Source organism: Thunnus albacares, chromosome 17 (assembly GCF_914725855.1).
Source record: "Thunnus albacares chromosome 17, fThuAlb1.1, whole genome shotgun sequence".
Taxonomy (NCBI): domain Eukaryota; kingdom Metazoa; phylum Chordata; class Actinopteri; order Scombriformes; family Scombridae; genus Thunnus; species Thunnus albacares.
The window spans coordinates 2,799,814-2,823,612 of NC_058122.1; the positions used below are offsets into that span (position 1 = coordinate 2,799,814).

General features: G+C 40.1%; 2 protein-coding genes across 2 annotated transcripts; both read right to left on the reverse strand.

The window, feature by feature from the left end:
- Nucleotides 1–418: 418 nt before the first annotated feature.
- On the reverse strand, nucleotides 419–12,395 carry ube2z (ubiquitin-conjugating enzyme E2Z). Its single transcript, XM_044331223.1, has 7 exons — nucleotides 11,511–12,395; nucleotides 9,748–9,820; nucleotides 6,972–7,159; nucleotides 6,726–6,837; nucleotides 6,244–6,356; nucleotides 5,996–6,086; nucleotides 419–3,368 (listed from the first exon to the last, which is right to left on the reverse strand). The coding sequence occupies exons 1-7, from the start codon at nucleotides 11,966–11,968 to the stop codon at nucleotides 3,186–3,188; spliced, it is 1,218 nt and encodes a 405-aa protein (XP_044187158.1). The 5' UTR covers nucleotides 11,969–12,395; the 3' UTR covers nucleotides 419–3,185.
- Nucleotides 12,396–14,120: 1,725 nt separating this feature from the next.
- On the reverse strand, nucleotides 14,121–20,711 carry atp5mc1 (ATP synthase membrane subunit c locus 1). Its single transcript, XM_044331240.1, has 5 exons — nucleotides 20,610–20,711; nucleotides 19,004–19,051; nucleotides 16,772–16,852; nucleotides 16,282–16,460; nucleotides 14,121–14,560 (listed from the first exon to the last, which is right to left on the reverse strand). The coding sequence occupies exons 2-5, from the start codon at nucleotides 19,040–19,042 to the stop codon at nucleotides 14,446–14,448; spliced, it is 414 nt and encodes a 137-aa protein (XP_044187175.1). The 5' UTR covers nucleotides 19,043–19,051; nucleotides 20,610–20,711; the 3' UTR covers nucleotides 14,121–14,445.
- Between the last annotated feature and the right edge of the window lie 3,088 nt (nucleotides 20,712–23,799).

A 23,799-nucleotide genomic window follows, 5' to 3' on the forward strand; every position in this document is an offset into this window, starting at 1 on the left:
TAAAACGGGTCTCAATTATTTCTATGAGTTAGCCTTTGAAGCATATAAATCAATGACTTTTTGAGTTAGTTTAAAAGGATTTTACATTTATTTTTAGAACATTTTTATTATATTGCAGTCCTTTTCCTTGCACAGCTGCTAGTTCATTGACAGATCATCATGCTGCTACTGGTACTCTTTATTACGGTCTGTTAGGGTCAACCACATTTTGGATTGGAATTAATTATAATTGGATCTATTTGTATAAGATTTGACTGTCCTTGGGTGACCTTTGGATCATATTTTTCTGTTTTGAAAATTAATAAATGCACATTGGGTTCAGGTAGGCTTACCAAAGGTCTGCTTTTAATCAGGTCTGACATTTTGGACCTATGAAGAACTCTAATTAACAACAACAAAAAAAGTCTCGTCACATGTATCAGGACTGAACAACATTTTATTCTGTACTTTTCCAGAACTTCTGTACAATACCAACATTTTCAAGACCTGGAAACGATCACTTTTGTCAGTAATCCAGGCGTTATAGAGCCACAGAAGAATCCTGCTTTAAGCACAACACAACACAACCAAACAGGGATATGATCTCTTTGCTTCCACTTCAGGAAGCATGTTGCAATCAACATTTTGGCAATCACATATATTCTGCTAGGAGCTGCTTTTCATAACCATTCTATAACATAATAAAACAAATAAAAAGGAATGCCCTATATTAGTAATCCCATTTTAACCATCAGCAGAGTGAGTCTAACCTGACCAGAGGTCAGAGGCAAACTGCTCTTCTTAACATCAACATGGCTGTAGAGAGCTAAAGGCAGACACTGGAGGACAATGGGAGGCAGATGGGACATAAAATAAACACAAACAACCAACAGCCATTTCTTTGTTGGACCTCTTCTTGCTATGTTGAAAAGCTTTGGGAAAAAGGTCTATATTTGAATTTATAGATGGATTCTGCTTTTCGCAAGTCCATCTCAATACAATACTCACGTTTTAAACTTTAAGAGTTACTAGACACTGTAATCATTCCTATTCTCCCTACTGGCCATGCAGTGATACCTTCCTAACATGACTACACAGTAAGACATAAGATAAAATCTACAGTCCTCATTCCACTGTTCAGCTGAACAGCAGTCTGAATCAGCCAAAGCAACCTTTAGTCTTTATGTTTACTTGCTGAGCTGTGGTGAAAGGATGCATCCTAGTATTCTCATTGGTTGGTTGCTGGGACAAAATACAGGTAATAAACCTACACAAGATACCACACTGAAGAAACCTGCTCAATTCAGCCAACTCATATTAGCTTCAGCTGAACTCTAGAATGGATTTTGACACAAAGTATCACTTCACAGCCAGTATAGACGAGAGAAATGATTACAGCAACCAACAACTCTTTCCATGTAAGTATTGTGTTAAGATGGACTTAAAAAAATCTGAATTTATCCAATGCAAACTCTGCTTCCTTGTCTTCTTTTCATGCAAGTCCCTTGGTAAGTCTAGAGAACACCCCTGACTGTGTTCAGACTGCAAGCAACTCTGTAAACAGGTTTGGCGTTCATTTCCTATGCCGTGTTGGGAAACTTGGCCACACATGCATGGACAAAAATAAAGTGTCAGCTGAGAAAGGTTGGCTATTAAGTGCCTGATTCCCACTTAATCCAAATCTGTGTTAAGCCTGACACAGTGGTGAAAAGCATGCATTTGAAATGACTGCTATCAGTTGGGGTTTATGTTTATTTTCAAAAAAGTGTTAAATTATGTATAAACTACAACCAAGGCAGCTAAAAGGCTTGATTTGCCTTCAGTGTACTTATGTATTGATGTAATCAAAGCCTTTGGTTTTTCCCTCCTTCAGCAGTATAGAGTGACAGAGTTAACGTACCTGCAGTGTGAACACATGGACAGTTACGTAGAAATTTCCTCTTGTCTTGCCTCCATTAGTCCAGGTGGATCTAACTAGAGCACAGGATGGTTTGATTTGTGTCTTGATTGGTTAATCACATGAGCCAACAACCTAAAGAACAAGTGAAATAAACAAAGCACCCTACACACTGAGAATTAGCATTCCTTTCAGCAAAACAAAGAGAAAACAGCAGAACAAAAAGAGTATAAAGGTTGGATGTCAATGAAACTGACATTTTCCTAACGGCTTCTTATCTGGTAAACAGATTTACTGTGAATTTAACAGCACTATTGGAACTGAAAGCTAAGCAGAACTTTTTTATAATACACATGAATCATTGTATTTAGAGCTGCTGATGTTTTATGCGGCCCGGGTGTGGAGGCAGCTGAGATCCAGTCTGAAAGAGCCGTGGCGTGGCTTTACCTCTGCCAGAGGAGACAAGGCACATGACTTGCAAAGCCTCTGATAATTATCACTTTCTCTAACCACCTTCTGCTGTAAAAGGTCCATTACAAAAGTGCTTGTCTTTTGTTACTTCCCCTCCTCAACTCAATGAAGACCAGGCTACTTTGAAGGAGAGCCTGCAGAGTGCTGCTTTGATGAACACCATCATCTTCCACTGGTTCAGCCAACTCAGCCCTGACTCTCCCTGCAAAAGGTCCATTCATCCGGTCCAAGCCTGCCTTGACTTAAGAGCCAAAGTCAGCAGATCTCCACCAGATAGTCTTTCCATGAGGAAAGGGTATAAAAAATGTTTTATAGAGCTGTAAAGACTAGATTTCTGTTTGGGTTTGTGGGTCAAAGTGGAATGACTGCCTTAGAATTTTGCCTCATGTGCTTGTGTCCATTCCTACAGTGCATTTGAGGGTTCAAGCTATGAAACTAACCTTTTAGATCCTCAAGCAAAAATGGCTGGTTGATGTCAAAATCTATCAGGCATCTGGACAGCCACCTCCAGTTTTAGAATCACAGAGGACATCAAAATGATAGCTGGTTAGCTACAAAAGTAGCACAAATAAACCGCTACAGGCCAAATTTGCCAGCATTTGACTAGCGGATGGTGTTCATTTTCAATGCAGTATGGTCATTGTCAAGAGAGCACTACCATCTTTTCAATCTCTCTCTGCAACATCCATACAACAGAAGCTAGTATCCAATCTTTAACCCTGAAACATAGGCATCACATTCTCTTCTGTGATTTTGTTCCTCCACTGCAAACAAAACAAAAAAGGTCCCTTTGTCTTTAGTTCTTGGCCTGGGTTTGAGTCCAGCACCGTGCAGGGAGTCAGGGCTGGGAGCTGCCCTGGCTGTCAGGGTCCGTCCCCGAGGAGCTGGTGTCTGAGTCTGAATCATCATCGTTGTGGTTGTCCTCCGCCAGGCTTTTCTCACGTATTCGCCTGTGAGTAGCGCTGAGGCGAGCCAGCAGGCCCTGGTAGTCGAAACGACCACGCTTTTCGCCAAATGGGTCCTGGGTAGAGGGAGTTGGAGGGGACATAGAAATAGAGAGGTGAGCTGTATGCAAAATTCCTCAGTTTGGTGCATCCTGATTATAATATTTACAGTCAAATTAACCCAATACAGACTACTGATTCTGTGCATAACAGATAATGAAATATCAATGCACTGCCCTATCCCTTAACAGGTCCACGCTACTCTTAGAACATCTTACAAGTAGATGTCCTTTGAAGAATGAGGAGAGGGAGGATGACTCAAAACAATTCCATGGTAATGCAGGGTATTAACATGCTTACACAGTGTGCGAGTCAAGATCGTTAGTAGCCCCCTGACATTGTGTGCAATTTTGAAAATGGATATAGGGGAAACACTGATCTTAAAACTGGCAACTTCCCATTCCCTGGAATGAGAGTGTGTCCAAACTTTTGAATGCAATTTACAATTTCATTTAGCAAATGCTTTTATCCAAAGCGATGTACATCTGAGAGTCGATACAACAAAAGCAAGGATCTAGTCAGGAGAGAACAATGCAAGTAAGTGCCATTAGGCTAACACAGGACGTAGGTGCCAACAGGCAGTATAGAGGCAATGCATAGAAGCAGATTTTCTTTTTTTTTTTCCTCCAGTCCATCAAGTGCAGAGGTGTTCGTGAAAGAGCTGGGTCTTTAGTCTTTTCTTAAAGATCAAGAGGGAGTCTGTGGATCAAACAGAGTTAAGTAACTCGTTCTACCACTGAAGAGAAGAGTCTAGCTAGTGACTAAGAGCCCTGTTGTGGTGGTAGTACCAGGCGCCTTTCATCGGCAGAGCCTAGTGAGCAGGAGGAAGTGTAGACCTGGATGAGGGAGTCCAGGTAGGCGGGAGCTATTGTAATTGCTGTTTTGTAAGCGAGTGTCAGGGTTTTGAATTTGATGCGGGCAGCAACTGTATAGCAATTGTATGAGAAACCATGGGAGCGGATTATTGTAACAAGTGAGGTGGTGTATATTGAGAAGAGAAGGGGACTGAGCACTGACCCTTGAGGAACCCCTGTGGATAAGCCGTGGGGTTTGGACACTTCTCCCCCCAAAAGATACTGTTATGACCCTTGGTCATTTTTTTGTTTCTGCTCCTATATTAACTACTCTCTCTCTCCTCCTCTCTTTATGTGTGCATCCAGTGTGTGTGTGAGATGAGATGCAGGTGGTGCTCCCTGATTGGCTCAAGTGATGGGATAGCTGTTGGCTGATTGGTAAATGCAGATGGTCCTCTCTCTCTCCCATTCCCAACAACGGAGGCCCTCCTGCTGAACCCTAGAGTTGTGTGTTAGTTGAGTGTATCTGAGTGATTTCAGTGGGTTTTGGACTTAAAGATGTCAGCCAAGTGTGTTAGGCAACTTTCCTACCATCAGATGTGCAGATCATTGTACGCTGTAAATATTTAGAACCAAGGTACCAGTCACAGTCAGTAGGAGTGAGAAACCCCTTTCTTTTTGTAAACCATTTTTCTCTTGTTTTCAATAAGGAATTAGGTAAGAGCTTTGTTTTTTGGTTTCAACTATTTTTTTCAGGGAAATATAGGGTTGGGATTAGTGGATTTTTGTTTGTTGTTTTGGCCATTGCTCAACTCCGAAGCTTTTGAAAGTAAACTGCTACATTGTGAACTTTGATTATTGTTGGGCTGACCAATTCTTGGGATTGGGCAGAGCGGGGGCTCAAAGCATGTTGTGTCCAGGTTTCCCCTAGACTAGAGACATAACAGTACTTTAAGAGATCTCCCTCTGATGTAGGACATGAACCAGCGGAGGGTCCGTCCTGAGATACCAAGCTCAGTGAATATGGTGAGGAGGATTTGGTGGTTAACTGTGTCAAAGGCAGCTGACAGATCTAGCAGCAATAGAGCTAAGGGCTGACCAGCAGCTCTAGCTAAGCCAGTGATTCCATTACTGACAGGAGTGCAGTCTCGGTAGAGTGCCCCCGCATAAAGCCAGACTGATTTGGATCGTACAGGTTGTTCTCAGAAAGGAATTCAGAGATTTGGTTAAAGACTGTGCGCTCAAGTATTTTTGATAGGAAGGGCTGAGTGTGAAGAGAGTGAAACCGGTTTGTAGTTTCTAACCTGGGATGGGTTGAATGTACGTTTTTTGAGCAGCGGGGTGCCCCGAGCTGTAAATAAATGAAAATCCTGCTCTGAATTTTGTCCTTTTTTGCAAAGCTACAATTTTTTTTTTTTGCAAAGTTACAAAAAAAAAAATCACTGAGAGTATTGATTGAGTACTGGACTGATAAGAATCGATAAGAGTACTAGTATCAATAAAATTATAAACTATCCTCACTAACAAGTCACCACTCAATGTTTACATTTTTCAAAATAAATGAGAAACTTTGTGTTTTTTCTGCATTTTCCCCACAGAAAACGTAACAAACTGTGTGCACGAAACCGAGATAAGTACATTCTGCTCCCATGTCAGTGACTCCCAGTGATAGTATCAAAACAGACAGTGTATAGTACATATATTGGCAAATCTTTGCATCATTACTATTTATCTCACAGACTTTCCTTACATTCTCACTGAACATATACAAAGATTAATTGACAAAGGAAGTAAAGTAAAACATAGACAATAGAAAAATTATTAAAATAAGTAAAAATAAATATTGTCACCTGCATGTTCTGTCCCTGCAGATGCAGTCTCTCTTTGCAGACCCCCTCGTAGAAATCATAATATTCGAGAAAGGACTTTTCCATCACACTCCTAAAAACACACATATGCACACATCCATCAGTTGATAAGCAGGATGAAGAGGGGTGAGGAAATGAAGGAGACAAGTGATGAGGTGAGAAGGACAAGAAAGAAGCACAGACAGAAAAAGATGTTGGAGACAGATGGAGAAGGAGGAGGTTAGTCTTACCACAAAGCTTCAGGACAAGGAACTTTGCCCTCCAGCATGTCACACACAGCCACCCTCATGGTTTCGTGGCGGATACACTCATTGTAGTTCTTACTGTCCCCTGGGTGGCGCTCCTGAGACACACACACAGACCACAACCTTATCTAGTAACTTTAATGAAAGTGCATTAAATTTGCAATACTGCAATTTATAGTGACAGTGAAAGTGAATGGTCAGCTCATACATACATTAGTCCTGAAACTTCACAGCTGATTATAGTCAAGGGGAATCCACTAAACAAAACTTAATTTCCCATATTAGTACAAATGATATATGACCAAACTCAAGACATTTCTCTTTTTGTCCAAGCGTTCTTCAGTTCTGCTGGCAGTTGAGTACCTCTCTACATAGTATCACTTTAAAATCCTACAATGTGTCGCTCAGGGCCAAGCCTCCCATCAACAATTGCAAATAAGGATTTGCCCACCAAAAAAGAGCTGTACCTGCTCAAAGCCAGGTTCATTGTGATAGGGGTTCTCTGTCATCAGAGACTGGATGGAGATGAGGACAGATGAGATACTCTGGGCTGGACTCCATGCTGGGCCTGTCCATGTCCTACACACACACACACACACACACACACACACACATATTATAGCATCACGTACTCTGGTACAGCCAGAGTTTGTTTGTCGCTTCCACAATTAAGTATGATACAAATACAAAACCTGGAATTAACCAGCACTCACCCAAGGATGCTAAGGCAGACCTTGCCGTTGCGGTAAAAGTTGGGGTTGAAGCGGACAGTGTTGTGTCCAGTGGTGATGAGCTTGACCCGTGGTGGATGGATGGGGTAGTCGGGGGGGCAGCGGAACAGGAAGAGGAAGAATCCACCCTCATACGGTGTATCAAACGGCCCTGTGATCAGAGCATGGATCTGCAGGGAAATAAAGGAATAAAAGTATGTCAAGCACGGTAGAGACACTGAAAGGGTGTGTGGGGGGAAAAACAAGGGAGAGATGAAAGAAGGGTGAAACAAATGGATGGATAAGAGAGATCATAAGAAAACATGCCATGGTGCAGAAAATCTGACCTAGAAAACACTGGGCAACATCCACATTAGAACCCACTGTGAGGGAGAAAATGTACAAATGAGAAGGATGTCAAGTTTCAGTCATCCCATGACCTAAAAACTTCACTCCTTCCCTGTTTGTTAATGGTAGTTTCCAGTCTGGTTTTAACTCTAGTTAAACTGGAAACCCCCATTGACGCAATCGGTGTGACACATGGTGGTAAAAATCTTGATACTGCCCAAGCATGCCCAGAATATCTGTCAGATCCCTGATTCTCCAAAAAGTCCATGACAAATTTAATTTATCTTTTCAGCATCAATGTTCTTGACCTCGGAAAACTTGACAAAATAATCTCAACTCAAGGTCCGCTTACTAGCTTTTTCCAGTGCTTTCATCTACAGCTCACAGTCTTCGTCAGCAGATGGAGATCTTCCAGTTGCTACAGCTCAGTTACATGACCTAACTGTGAGCAAAACTCCATCCACCAACAAAGACATAAAGATGCGGACCAGAGCAATGGAAAAAGCTAGTAAGTGTGCCTTGAGTTAAGGTCATTTTGCCAAATTCATCTTCGGTTTGTATTTTCAGTTCATCTTCTCTTTTATAAAAAGAGAAAATAATTGTTATTGCTGCTATTTAGTTGTCAGTTTAGTCAAAGTTGAAGCCAGAAGTGTGCTTGTAAACTGAGATGAATGTTAACAACAAACAGATTGACCAATAGTTTTACCGTTTGCCTTCATTTTCTCTTCCAAATAAGTTTGACTAGCCTGGAAGATTGTTCCCAACCTGTCAGATCGTCTGAATGCTTGTGTTGTGATGACCTGACCTGTGTTCCGACCTGGTCTGATCTATTTATAATGATGGAGCTGTGTTCACAGATCTCAGCATTTAGTGTAACTTGGTGAGTACAATGTTATAAAAATAAGACCCAAATTGTAGTTAACTAGAATGATCTTTTAATTGACAGTTTACTAAAACCCCAGAACAGTGATTATCCAATGATAGCTTAGCAACAGTAACTAGGCACTGCAGGTGTGGATTTGGATTTCCCCATATGATGAGGCAGTGTGCAGACTACTATTACAGGTCTTATTGCAACTCTGTAAAAAGTTTGTAGGTGTGAGGCTTTTCTTTCTTTCCAAAACCAAATACACAAGTGTGTTCATCTGCTCTAATGTAAGCTGCAATTGCTAGCATGTCCGGTTAACTAGCTTATTACCCACAGTAGTAGCACAGTGTTACAAAGGGCACATCATAAACTACATTACTTTATGGGCTTACAGGTTACATTAGAAAAGCCACAATGATGACTGGCACATCCAGTGAATAGTGTTTCCCCACTGGTGTGAAAGATGGAGTTTAGGCTAATGTTAGCAGCTTTGTCCTTCTCTTCACTGGAAACCCAGCTAACGTTACCCAAGATAGTGTCATGTTTGCCAAACACATCTGTTAGTACTCATCCTAAGAGCCTTTTTATAAATACTGTATGAAAATATAAACAAGTACATAAGAGCAGCCAAACATTCCTATGTTAGCACAAAATAACAGTCTGATTGTACATGTTTTTTTGCATCAGAAACCAGAGATAACTAGCTGTAAAATGTAATATGAGAACAATGCTGTTCCTGTATTTCCAAGTCTTCTGCATGAATGAATCATCAGTTGGTGAGTATGCTGACTTTCTGGCTGGGACGTGTACTGTAGCTTAAGCCTCAGTCTTTTAGCACAATATCTTGTATGTTGAAAAAATAAACACTGTATTTAAGTCCAAAATGCAGCATACAGTACATGTCAGTCGATATATGCGTACAGGTGTTGATGATATGATGTGTGAGGCAGAGTGTGTGTGGCAGTCACCGCCACTTCTCCAGCACATTGCAGCATGTTTTCACTGAAGCCATTTTGCACAAAAAACAAAAACAAAAACAAAAGACAAACAAACAAAAATGAACTAAAAACGACTTTAAAATCAGTCTAGGTGAAATATGCACAGTATTACAAAATTTTCTTTATATGTGCCACTGCGCTTTTCTCCAGTTTTATAAAGTGATTGTGTTAAAAAGCTGCCTACTCTCACACACTTGTGTTTGCTTTTTTCTGTTGGTCAGACACTGACCCTCATCAAGACCAGTTAGCTTAACTGTCAGTTATGTTTCATATTGCAGTTCAGTGGACAAAGGACACCAGTCAATGGTATGGCACACAGTGCACTGGAGAAAGAGCCCAAATATACTGCCCCTTTCTATTTATTGAATCAAGAATTGGTTTGAAACAAAAATCAATTCTGAATTAAATAGAAGACATCAAGAATGGGAACTGTATCAAATCGTGAGATGGTCTGAATGTTTATGGCAGTGATGGCAGTAGATACATAATAATCTTTTGTTATCCGTTTGTATGAAGTGCATGTGCTCACGCAACAGTTATAAATGAAGCCCCCCTGGCATTTCACCTTGGTCATGTCTTGAGGATCAGGGACGACAAACATGCCTGGTGGAGGCTCTTTGTAGATGGACATGATATCCCTGCAGAGACAGACAAAGAAACGGAGGGAGACAGATGAGGTTCCTGAAAGGATAAAGTGATCATAGAGATGGAGAGAATCTTACAATCAACAGCAACTGACTTTTTGGATTTTTCAGTTAAAGAAGGGAAACATTTAAAAATGATATCTTAAGCTAATGATATCAAAATAAAGATTAATGATTTAAAAGGGTCAGTTCACACAAATCACAAAAACATATTATTTCACCTTCCTCTTGTGGTGTCTCGCCATACCAATAGTTTTGGACTTATGTCCAGATCTCCTAAGATATCTGTTCCTGAAACGGCCACTACATTTGAAAAACTCAATGTACTTTTCCACAAACAATCCTGCTGTCAATAATTTTCATAGGAACTATTGGTAAAGAGTAATTCCCATGAGAACTGTCCCACAGTGAAATCTGAGGATTATCTTAAGTAACTGTGCAACCATTTCTGGAAACACAAGAAACGTTTTCATATGTCATTTGAAATTATGTTACACTGTGGAAAAGATAATAATCAGCCTGATCATCTGAATAATGGGTAACGTTGTGAAGCAGTATGGAATAATATTTCTGTCATGGCACAGTGGTGGAAGAAGTACTCATATCCTTTACTTAAGTAAAAGTATCAATACAGCAATGTAAAAATACTGCATGAAAAATCCTACTTAAGTAAAAGTATGTAAGTATTATGAGCTTGATGTAGTTAAAGTATTGCAGTAAAAGTAGTGGTTTGGTCCCTCTGACTGATATATTATTATATATGACATCATTAGATTATTAATACTGAAGCATCAGTGTTAGAGCAGCATGTTACTGTTGTAGCTGCTGGAGGTGGAGCTACTTTCAACTACTTTATATACAGTTAGCTAGTTTAGTCCAGTGGTTCCCAATCTAGGGGTCGGGCCCCTCCAAAGGGTCACCAGATAAATCTGAGAGGTCATGAGATGATTAATGGGAGAGGAAAGAAGAAAAAACAAAGTTCTGATACACAAACAGTTTTTGGACTTTTTCTCTAATCTTTGATTTTTGCTGAAATATTGGATGATTTTAACATTTATTGAAATGAAACCATGTAAGAAGTTTAGAGGGAAAAATCACTATTTGGTGGACGCTGCTTTTTGTAAGACGTCAAAAGCCAAAAAAGGATGGATATTGTCCATTGTGTCAAATCTTCATCTGAAAAGTAACTAAAACTGTCAAATAAATGTAGTGGAGTAGAAAGTACAATATTTCCCTCTGAAATGTAGCGTAGGAAGTATAAAAGTAAAAATAAAGTAGCATCAAATGGAAATACTCAAGTAAAGTACAAGTACCTCAAAATTATACTTGATAATAAGTACTTACTTTCCACCACTGACATGGCAACAATTAGGCTAAATGACAATAATGGAAATGTGCTTTGTCAGCGTAGTCTAAATGAATTACAGAGGTACTCCTAACAACAACAATAACATGTGGTCTGAATTTATTTGTCTAAATTACAGTAAATTCTGAAGTTTCCTGGAATTTTCCGTCCTTTGTAGAGTCTCTGAGGGATGCCAGTAATAGCAGGAACTTCATGGTAAGCTTTTACTTTCGATTTTTACTCACCCCATTTAATTTTAGGCCTCAGCTTTCCTGGATACACACAACTGAGACAACACAGACACATTTTTTGTTACTGTTAAGGTAATATTTGTATTACCTCTTTATCCTCAGGATGCACTGCTGGGAAGCCTTCTCGTTGTCCCAGTCCGTACTGAGGGTTGGGTCCCAGGAAGTGGCGTGGATTTGGGACAGGAGGCCTGCTCCTGCCACCCCGCCGACCCCTAACCCAACACCGGGGAGAGGCGAGGAGGCGTGTACGGTCGGAGATACGGCCACGACAGGTGGCGAGGAGCCGGGGGTGAATGTGTTCCCAAACCCGGCTGGGGTAGCAGTGACAGCGGATATAGGGGCCACCACAGCGGTTAGGCCACTATGCGCAGCCGCAGCGGGAGGAGGGGAGGCCGGATTTGAGCTGGAGTGAGCACCGCTGGCTACCGAGTGTCCACCCGGCAGAGAGTTGGCCAAAGTAGGCAGCAGCGGAGCTCCGCCGCCCTGTCCGGTAACGCCTGAGCCAAGGGCACCGCCGCTGGACTCCTCTCCAAAGCTGTCCGCCATGGCTCGGCTAACAAGCCTGAGTTAAACCACTGGTGTTGACTAATTTATAATGCTAACTCTAAGCTGCATTGACAGCGGAGTGCGAAGTTACCTCGACCTGTTTTGTTGTCCACTGGGATCAGAGAGCAGGCGAGAGGCGCAGAGGCGAGGCCAGAAAACAAGGCATTTCTTCCCACGACATGGTGGCTATTTATCGTTAGCTTAACTGGGTCTTTCCCCAGGCCTCCAAAAAGTATGAAGTCGTCAGCAAAATGAGCCCGTCCACCCTGCTACGGCTTACGAAGCGACACACCGTCCGGTTGTTATCAGTTAGAAGGAATATGGTGAGAGAATATTTGATTTTTTACCGAGCACATCCCTGTCAGTCCGCTCGTATAACGCAACTTCAGGGTCTGTTTTCTCACCAGTGAAACTACGCTGAAATATATAACACGGCATATCCGGTGAGAAACTTCAAAATAAACGTTGCAAGTACCGCTGCAAAAGAGGGCGACATTCAATTAAATACTGTATTTACGTATTAAACCAACGAGTTTATGGAAAGATAATTGATGAATGTTAATCAATTTAAATCCTTTTCATATCATAAAGTTCTAGCCACACAGAGTATTGTGACGTTAACAGTCTACAGGGTTTACAAAGCATTAGAAAACATGACTGGCTCTTATGAACAAGGCGACTATGTGGTAAATTTATGAACAGCAGGTATTCTAAGAGCCTGTTTTGTATCAGTACCTCAGACACTCCTATTTATGGAGGCATTTTGGGGTCCAAACTTGACTCTTGATTTCCAGTCATGTTACACCCAGACCCAGTCAATGACTACATCACAAGGTCTGTAAAGACCTGCATGATATTTAGTCCTAACCTGTGATTACTACAGTAAATATGGCAGGGACATAATATGGTATAATAATACTGTAATTTGATTAACTCTTTAGTTTACTTACATATACCACTATAATACCACACTTGTTTTTGCATGTTTCTGTGGGTTTGTACAAAATGACACACTTTACATTGGTAAGAGTACTATACAAAGCCTCCTGTCGCATTTTTGAATGGTTGGATGTGCTCTAACTCTCAAGCAGCCATTTGTTTCCATTCATTTCCTCACAGTATGAATGTCTAAATTATTGCAGACAAGATGTTCATCGTTCTGTGATAAATTCTGAGGTGAATCGATTAGATTAGCCACTCGAAAATTAATCGGTTAACAGAACACATTTGAGAAATCTACTAAATTATTTTTCGGGCAAAAATACCTTTTATTCAAGTTTCCAACATATACGTGAGAATTTGCAGCTTGTCTGTTTTATCATTGTAAAAATTAATATTTGTAGGTTTTGGAATATGGGTCAGAAAAACAAGTAACTTAAAGACATCACCTGTGGCTCTTGAGAAATTGTGATGCACTTCCTGACATTTCACATACAAAACTGTAAACCAAGAAAATCAAGGGATTAATAAAATCAAGATTTAATAACAAAAATAGTTGTAGCCCTAATGAAATGCCAATCAAGTTTCAAGACAATACAAGTTGTTTTTTCACTGCATACTGAAAGAAATGGAAGACAACTGCTCCATGTGGAAGGAAGGAAAAGCTTGACTCAATGGTCATCTGTAGTAAACAGACTCAAAGATTGAAAACAAGTGTGGTAGTTTCAACTCATTTAAGACATCTGAATTTAGATACCGTTGCTTTTAATTTCAAGTGCTCACATGGAAATCTCAACTATATCATGTGTACAGTTTACAGTATTTAAGCAGGACATTTGGTGATCCACACCACTGCTGGTGAACTCATTCTGAGAGCTGCTACATCGCCATGTCCTGTCGTCTTGATCATCAACACTGCAAAAATTTTAACAGTATGTCCAAGTGGGGAACCTTGATTTCTGCAAGAAGACATTACGAGTTATTCCTGGCTTCTAACTTTACTTTCAAACAGTGACATGACATGGGTGGACTAAATTCTGTAGTGATTAATTGCCAGTTTGTCCATTTCCTGATGTTCATATTGGGTTGAGATCATTTCAAGAACGGCAAAAAACCTAAGTGATGTTTGAAACTACCACTGGTTGCATTTTTACAGTACTGACAACGTTGCAGTCCATTTTTCAGCAATAATAAAGATGAACACACTACAGACTTTTAGTTATCCCAACCATTTATTTTGGACAGATTATTTCAACCGAAGTGAGGTTTTACATAAAACTTCAGAAAAACAAAAATAAGTGTAGGAACATAAAAATGTAGGATTGGAGGTTTGCTAACCTCAGATGTAAATATTTTTCCTTTAATATTTCTTCCGTTGATTGGAATGGCCTAACAGCTCGTTCAGAGTTCCCGTTCTGGAAACCCCCCTCCGGATGGAAGGAAGGGAGGGAGGGAGAAGGGAGAAAAGGGAGAAGACAGGGAGAAGGAGGTAGAGGGGGGTAAGTGAAGGGGAAGGAGGTGTGGATGTGTTGCCAGGTTTACATGGCAAACAGGATGAGGAACGCCACCATCAGACAGAAGAGACCCATAGCCTCAGACAGGGCAAAGCCCAGGATGGCGTAGGAGAAGAGCTGCTGCTTCAGGGAGGGGTTCCTGTGGAGGAGAGCAGACAGGTGCACAAAGTGAAATTTAATGACAGTTTCACCACAATGTAACGACTGCAAAAACAAGTCTTCACAGAGTGGACACAGTGAGCAGTCTGTGTGGGAAGTCACTATGCATTTAAAAGACCAAAAAAAATGAGCAAAAACACTGAACAATATAGGTGTGATTGATGCCTTATGCTTCACCAATAATGATATTAATGTGATTAATACAGGCATTTACACATCAAATATAATTTGATAGGTTTTTCTGGGTCCACTCTGAGACCTGAACTGAGACCCACGTAGGGCTGGGTCCAAATCACAGCGTCTATCAGGACTGTTAGCATCAGGTCTGGTCTCATGTCTGTACACCAATATACCCCATAAATCCATGTGGACTATCAGCTCATATGGTGCATCATTATCACAGGAGAGAAATGCGTTTATGGTGAAAGAGTGTCAAATTTGATTGCTACGGTTTTTAAATGTGGCTGCATCAATGTTTGCGATTTCCATTAGGTTCTGTTCAGGTCTACTGCATTTTATATTAGTTCTCATGATTTTCTGGTCTATTCAGATCTGTTCGACTGTCCTTTGGTCCCTGTCGGTCAGGATCTTTTTGATAATTTGTACACTGGTTTTCCACGTCTGTTCTCCACTGGTTTGTTTTGGATTAGATCCAAAAGACATTTATTGATTAAGAATTTTTTTATGTTTGCTTTTGAACAAAGCCATCTGAAACACTCTAAAAATGTCAATTTGAACAAAGTAGGGCTGCATCTAACAATTATTTCATTATTGATTAATCTGCAGATTATTTTCTCAAGTAGTTTAGTCTATAAAAAAAGTAATTGACAATTGATTTCAGAAAGCATGGAATATTTGGTCTTTTTGCTTGAAAAAGACTGAAATAATTAGTTGATTATCAAAATAGTAGCCCATTAATTTTCTGTCAATTGTCATTTCAGCTCTATAACAAAAGGTTTTACAGGTTACACACTGTAGATGCACATTTAAACTTACTAACTTAAATCCACGAGTCAAGTCATCAACTATTCAGACTACACTAGCTGGATAGCTTTAATCATTTACCTGCTAGTACTCTTCACATGGAATGGTCAATATGACAGAAACTTTTATCTGAGCACACAAATTAGTCATTTGTGCCCTTGAAGGTTACGTCACTGTGTTTAGCAAGACAAGTCCCCCCTTCTGAGAATATTTGCATATTCATAGATCCTTGATTTTTCATTGAGGAAGAGAATGAGGTGACTGAACTTGTTTTATGAAAAAATTATATCAGACATTCAAGATTTCTTTGATGTCTTAAAACATGTGAGAATGAGAGAATCAGTTAAGACCACTGCACAAACTCCCGTTCATGAAGACTGAGATGTGGGTGTAAGTGGAGCTTTGGTAGTTATAATTGTTTCTTCAAACTATTGTTCCCAAGACAGACAGTTTAGGCAGCCGGCATGTTCAGGTATGTTAAAAACCTATTTCCCACGTGAATGGCTTGAAGTGAGCATGCAGAACGTTCTGCTGATTTTATTATGCTTTCAGGCAACATCCATGCTGAGGTCTTTGGTTTGTATGTCTCAGATTAGTTAAGACAGTTTAAAACACAAATGATAGGGACATCAGGAGTCAGACTGAATGACAAATCTCAAACGCTTTAAGGGGTTGTGGATTAAAGCATCCAAAAAACTGCTGCGTAAAAGCCGTTACCTGGCATAGCCAATGATGAGGCTGCCGAACACTGTTCCGATTCCAGCTCCTGAGCCGGCCACACCCACTGTGGCAGCACCAGCACCAATGAACTTGGCGGCAGTGTCGATGTCCCGGGAGACAGCGCTGGTCTGGAAGGAGCGTGTCAGGATTGCAGACTGGCTGACTGGCAACAGGGCCTGGGGAGGGGAGGGAGAGGATTGACATCTACACTACTGCATCGGCCAACAGCTGACTTTAATGCTGTTAGTGCATTTGATTCATTTAAATTTATTCAGGGTGAGTCAGCTCTATAGTAGGTATCCCTTTAAGGCCAATTTGTAGAAAATGTAATATCTTCACGTATATCAGTATTGTGATATAAAGTTGAATGCAGATTTTAACATGTCCAATCCCTACACACATCCCAGTGTTTGTCAGGTATATTGGTCAGAAGCCAAAAGCAATTTATAAAGAATTGGATGCAAGACGATTGAGGTCAAACACTCACCTGCTGCTCCACTGTGGCTTCAGGTCTGTTGAAGAGGGAGACTGAGACTGGCCGGGCGAGGACTCTGGACCCCCCACGCAGCTACAGACAAAAGCAGACTCATTACAACCTGTATTAAAAATTACATTACAAAACTGTATATCACCTGCACTTCCACAATGTCATGTAATTTTCACAAATAATGGGATAATTTACACAATCTCTTTTTGGTTTGTGATCCCTCTCCACACGTTATGGAGTCGTGATTTGTAATTAGTTTAAACAAGATCGCCTCTTTGATCATTCCATTTGCCAATGTTTCAGACGCTGAAAAACTGCTTTAAGTAACTAAATTATGATATAATGACCAAAAGCTGAAAGAAACTGCTGCATCCACAGATGCTAATTTGACCGACTGTTTTAGAAACAGGTAGAGTAGGGCAATGACTACATGTACACTAGAGCTGCAACCATTAGCTGATGACATAAAATTAATAGGCGACTATTGCAATAATCGATTAAAGGGGACCTATTGTGCTTGTTGGACAGTCATATTAAACGTGTCAAATAATGAGGTAAACGTACGTAGGAGTATTCCCTGTGAGCTAAAATCACCACCTTCACTATGCTTTGAACACTCGGTTTCCAACATTTTTTTCTACTTTCAGCCTGAGCCGACCTCGGCTTGTGACGGATTTCTTTATATGGTTATCTGCTCCACACACAGTGCGCATGTTCACTGCTCCGCTGTGCTAACATTATGGTATTGTTCCATTGTTTTGGGGGTAGTCACTCTGAGCCATCCACAGCAAAGTAAAATGAGTAGCTGTTGGAGGTGTGCTGGTCGCCTGCAGCTCTTCATCAAACATCATCATCACTGTGGCTGTTTCTACTAGTACTAGTCCTCCCTGCATTATTTCTAACTGATCCGTTCACTAACGAAGCTATGCTAATTCTCTGAGGACCATGTTTAATTTCCTGTAAATTCTTCACAATAAAACTGTCATTATTATTATCATTATTACAGTCAGTTATTATTTAGTCATTTAAAAGTTTTTAATATGGAGCAGTGAAGCAGGAAATGTTGGATTTGCATCTGCAGTAACTTAACATGACTGATGGCCAATCAGAGGAGAGTGAGCTCATCGGGAGAGGGCCTTAAAGAGACAGGAGCTAAGATCACCTGTAAAGAGACAGAGGCTGAGGGGCTGTATAAAAGACCAGTATAAGATAAATGAGGAGTTTTTTGAATTGTGAATCATGCAAAGCTACTCTAGTGGAGTCCCAGAATAAAAATATAGAGCTGCAAATGAGTATAATATCCCCTTTAACAGTTTGAGTCATTTTTCAACCAAATGTGAGAATTTGAGGCTTTTCCTTGTCTTACATTGTAGTTAACTGATTATCTTTGATGTTGGACTTTTTGGTCAGACACGAAATTTGACATCACTGTAGAGAAAACTGTGATGCACATTTTCACAGTTTTATATGTCAAACAATCTATATAATTATCAGATTAAGCAAAAATTAAAATGGTTGTGACCATGCCCCTCACACACACACACACACACACACACACACACACACACACACACACACACACACACTGATCTATTTGTTAACCTGTAGAAATTTTGCTACAGTTTCTCTCATGGTAGCACTCCCTTTAAAAAAAAAAGATATTTATTAGACAATTGCATGCAATGTTGCAAATGAGCCAGCTTCATGGCTAAATTTGATTTCCATTATTTCTGCTTCAACATTGTACCCATATTGCCTGTCTCTAAAACTACATGACTTTCAAACCAGCTTTTATGTTGGGTTTGTGATGTTCTGCCTGTCCAGCTGAACAAAGTGTCCAATGTAAATATGGAACCTTGTCCTCCACAACACCTCCATGACTGAAATGCCCAACATGCTGCAGGGTCAGCTGACATTGAAATGCCACTAGCTGTGCAACTGTCATGAAGAGCATGGACCAAACATGGCTGCCATCCACTGACTACTGCAACATTTAGAACTACTGTGTCCTTGAAGACAAATAAGGATGCTAAGAAGCTTGTTGGTTTGTACATTTCTTCTTTAAAGTACATTCACAAGATGACAGTTGCATTACAGTTAAAAGCTTCATAATTAACTTCTGATCGTCATAATATCAGTAAATCAACCACTTATCAAAAGGAGAAACCTCAACCACCCCAAATAATCAGTTGTCTCAAGACTGTTACTCCCAAGAAGTAGTAGTTGACGTACCACAGCAGGAGAAGTGACAAACTTGGCGCAGGCATACATGGTTGGAACCTGGAAGAGAGGGAAAGAGAGAGAAACAAACAGAACTTATTATGGGACAGTGCACCTTCTACGCCACTTACACCTGGCAGACTGGTGATTATGAACACCAATGAAAGATGGACATATAGTGATAATGCTGAAGTTGAACCTGAGACTTTGAGAGAAGATGCTACAGATTATATACATTTTATGTGCTGAAATTGATAGTCTACTTCTTTGTGAGCTTCATCTTAACGTCAGGATGTGAGCAACATATGTATCTGCTTCATAAGGATGCAGGAACTGCTGGTTTATGATTTTTCAGGGAATTTAAAACATTGTGCAGCCTTGCTGAGTCTCAGCGAACAGAGAATCAAGGTGGAGGCTGCAGTTCTGTGCCATAGTTTGTTCTTTCTGGCCTGCAGCCTTGACAGCTTTACTGTAGATAGAAGTTAACTCAGGTTCAGCTGAGGGTCAAAGTACACACACGCTCAAGTAAGTAAGTTTCCAGTGTATTAATGCTATCGAGTCGGAACAAATCAGTTTGAGGTTAAATGTCACTGCAACAGAAAGGAGCACCTGGAGTACACAAAGGACAAGTCTAGCAACAGGTTGATCATGGAGTGCAACTCTGGCATGTTGCTCCTAGCTGGTTCAGCCAAGAAGCTAATCCAATTGCATTGACTACTGCAAGGATCAACTCGAGATAAACCGCTAAATGTCTACACATGCTGCAGAATGAATGGTTTTAACGCTCCCACTTACAGACGCCATTAGCTGAAAGCTGGAGGACATTTCTGCTGGGAAGTGTCATCTGGTGCTAGTACAAGATTCGGAATGTCAGTCATAAATGATCACAGTATTTTATAAAAAAAATCCCCAAAAAACCCAAGCCGATGTCAATAGTGGCAAGGCCAGAGACAAGGTTACACAGCATGATAGTGCCACCTGGTCAGACCTGGGCTTGCTTGGTTGTCCTGGTACAAGGGGGAGCTACGCTAACGTTAAGTTGCTAAGCTAACCAGCCTGCAGACTTGAAGGTCAAAAATGAACCATAGACGGTCACATGGGGCCTGGAAAACCGGTACCGTGCAGTCCCTGCTAAAATAAACCTTAATCTAACCATGTAATGCAATGACAAGGGGCGAGATGGCTCCGCGGGTCTCCCGATAGGAGTGTCCTTGCAGCGGCGGACTGACTCAGAGCCCGGCAGGCCCACAGCGTCAGACATTTTACATCCAGTAGTCTGTTAGCGCTGCTTGGCCGCGCCGTGCCCGTTGTGAGAACCGCTGCTACCCCGGCGGCACGACAACCAAAGGCCGAACTGCACTCTTAACGTCCCTATTGCTCTATCATCCGACACACAAACACACCAGGAACACACAGACTAATGAAGTAATTCCTACGAACCAAGTCATTGAATGGCCGACCTAGCTTGCTAGCTATAATGTTAGCAATGACAGCTAGCTTTACAAGCGTATCCTGACAGTTCGTACGGAGAAGTTAAAATATCACATACACATGCATTTAAAATACGGACTAAAGTGAGTAAAAATGACGTGTTGGAGCAATGAAACGCAAGTATTACCGGTTTGTTACAGCTTTCGGAGGGTCCGGGATTAGCTGCTCTCACACACAGCGGCAGTCAATGAATGTAGGAGGGGGCAAACTGTCACCTTGTCATTTATAAGCGCAGTGTCTACGTCCTAAACGCCCATTGGTCAGAGAAAACTCCCCTGCATTCATAATTGGCGAATGATCATATTACGTCCGTCACTTTAGCCTATCGAATACAGCTTTGTTGAACTAAAAGATTTTGACTGGCCAGGAGGTATTTGAAGGCGGGACCGAAGGGACTTTCATTAATTTTATTGGACAGTATTGCCGGGAATGACGAGTTTACGAGGAGTGACCTTTCAAAGCACATCCAGTGTCCTATGTACTAATTGGTTAGTCTATAGGAAATCCCGCCTACAGGAAAATTGTCTTTAAAAAAAAAAAAAAAAAGAAAGAAAAAGAAAAAAGAAGAAATCAATGCTAGAATTCCATGAACAAATTAGGTTATACTGGAAGATGTTACACACAATCTCTCATCCCATAAAGTCACAATGTAACTGGGTGACAGAGAAACATTTTTGCATTTCCCACAAGTTACACAACCTACAAAATCATGTAGGCTAATGCATTAACAAAATATCTAAATATAATGTATTACCAACCCATACATCTGCAATAAGCCTCACTTTCAATTCAAGGGATTTTGCTTATTGACAAAAATGTAATAACTGTTTTTGAAAACATGCCTTTAAGGAAGCTCCATGTAGACAAACAATGACCATCTCTCCTAGTTTTATAAGGACTGCATTACTAGAGTAAGAACAATATCTCTCCCTGTATTGCCCAAGAACATTTTAAGACTAGAAAAAGGCTACATTTCTGAAGAAAATTCACCTGTGCTAGCTGTTGAAATTTTGTAGTTGAGGCTTTTGAAATATAGATGAAACACTGAAACAGTAGAATTTGTAGTTGCATTCAAAATAGTGTTATCAAAGAAAAAGTCACTTTCTAGGCACTTCTGTTTTACTTCATGCACCTGCAAGCCTTGTGGCCCTTTTGTCTGGTAGAATGTGGAACTCAGTGTTGAGGCATTTATTCTCAGAGGCTTCTCCTTGATCTACTGTAGCTTGAAATGTACTTCATTTGAGTGTCGATTTGGCCAAAAGCATCTGCCAAATGAATGAATGTAATATGTAAGTTGAAGTGTCAGTTTTATGTGTAAATGCTGGGTGAATTTGAAGTATCAGTTGAAAAGAAAGTGTTGAAAAGGAGATGAAGATCCAGTTAAAGAAGAGGTTCACAAAAACAGTCAGGTGTTCATATGAACAGTGACTACATACTGGATATTAAAAGATCACCTTCAAATGTGCTTTCAATGTAAGTGATGGGGCCCAAAATCCACAGTGTGTCCACACAATCATTTTGTGAAAAATGCATTTAAAAGTTGATGTGAAGCTTATATGAGGCCTTTGCAGTCTGAGTTAGTCATATCAAGTGGATATCTGCCACATCTATGTCTTTTTAGCATCAAATTCCCTCTTTGTGTTTCCCCAGACAGTGTTTCCCTGTTAAGCTGCGGACTTTGACACTGAAAAGACTGTAATGTTGAAAGATATCTACTTGATTTGACTAAAAAAGACAAAAGAGACATATCAAGATTATGAATGGTAGGCTTTATATCCCTCTAAAAATTTTATGTAGTGTTTCAACATATAATAATGCTTGGGGGCTACATTCTTGAGAAATTATATTGAAATAACAGACCCTACCCTATCTATAGCTCCTCTTTTCATGCAACAAGACACAGCTCTTGCATCGAGTTTATAACTGTCTGACAGCAACAGTTCCATCCTTTACACCTACTGTTTAAAGAAATCATATCACATTTGTTGTTTTTCTTCCAAATAAAAAGGGGATCTCTGCTGCAACACAGATTAGCAGAAAGCCAGTCTTCAGTTTCCACTAGTTTCCTGACATGTCTAAATGACTTTAAATTATATATGAAATCCTTTAAAATAATGAAAAGCAAGAATGCACAAAATTTTATGTTATTTGCAATTTATTATTGTAATAATATATTAACAGAACCCCTTTTTGTTTTATATTTTATTATGTTTAGATAAACTAATAGATAATAATAACAACAGATATAGCTGAAAAAGAAGCAGCTACATGAATATATGAATGTGCCCAACTCTCAAATACACAGTGTGAGAACTAACAGAAATCTCATTCCTCTCTTCATTTTCATTAAAATACTTTCCCCAGCTACAGTTTCATTACCTCAGTTAGTTAGTTTAAAGTTGACATGACTGATTGGAGGAGGTAATCAAAATGTTGCTTCCTTCCTTCCTTCCTTCCTTCCGTCCTTCCGTCCTTCTTTTATTCATTAGCAAGACTAAGAGTCAGCAGCACTGGATTTATAGTTGTGCTATGGCTGTGAGCTGAATGCGAACACACGTGCATGCTGTCATGCTCACAATAACAATGCTAATTGAGATAATGAACATGTTGAACATGCAGGTGTTACAATTGGTAATGTGCTAACACCTGCATGTTCATTATCTTAATTAGTTAATTAACATTTGCTAATGAGCACTAAACACAAAACTGATGGGAATGTTATTACTTTTACAGGTATTTGACCATAAACCCAAGTATTGGACAAACTTTGACCTGATGATGGCGCTACATGAAAAGTCAAGGGATCAGCGAAATTATTACAATTCATTAGGGGAACAGTAGTTGTTGAGGCATTTCACTCTGAACCTAAAATGTCAATCTGCTGGTGGTGCAGCAGGTCAGTCAGGAGATCACCAAATTTATTGGGAAACATTGGGCATCATGGATATCTGTGCCAACTTTTTTTTTTTTTTTTTCTAAAAAAAACACCTAATAGTTGTTGAGATATTTCACTAAAAAACTAAAAATGTTAACCTCATGGTGGTGCTAGAGGAAAAGTCAGGGAATCACCAAAGTCAGAAGGAATCATCTGGTAACCTAGTCTTGTCTGCACAAATATGTATGAAATGTATGTATGTATTTCATTGCTGTCACTAGAGCCACACATGCATGGTTAAAACCAGGGAGTGAATGCAACAAAGGCATTATGAATGGAAAAAACAGAAAAGAAGGAATGAATAAATGAAAATAGGAATAAAAAGGTATAGAACAAAGATTAAGGGAGAAAGGATAAAAGTGCAGAATAAAGATGGATGCAA

Coding starts and splice junctions, on each gene's coding strand:
- atp5mc1 (XM_044331240.1), bottom strand. CDS start 19,042: ATGTATGCCTGCGCCAAGTTTGTCACTTCTCCTGCTGTG. Junction 16,461..16,771: donor AAGCCACAGTGGAGCAGCAG/GTGAGTGTTTGA, acceptor TCCCCTCCCCAG/GCCCTGTTGCCAGTCAGCCA. Junction 14,561..16,281: donor CTCATCATTGGCTATGCCAG/GTAACGGCTTTT, acceptor TCTCCTCCACAG/GAACCCCTCCCTGAAGCAGC.
- ube2z (XM_044331223.1), bottom strand. CDS start 11,968: ATGGCGGACAGCTTTGGAGAGGAGTCCAGCGGCGGTGCCCTTGGCTCA. Junction 7,160..9,747: donor ATCCTCAAGACATGACCAAG/GTGAAATGCCAG, acceptor ATTTCCCTGCAG/ATCCATGCTCTGATCACAGG. Junction 3,369..5,995: donor TGCAGGGACAGAACATGCAG/GTGACAATATTT, acceptor CCCTCTACCCAG/GACCCATTTGGCGAAAAGCG.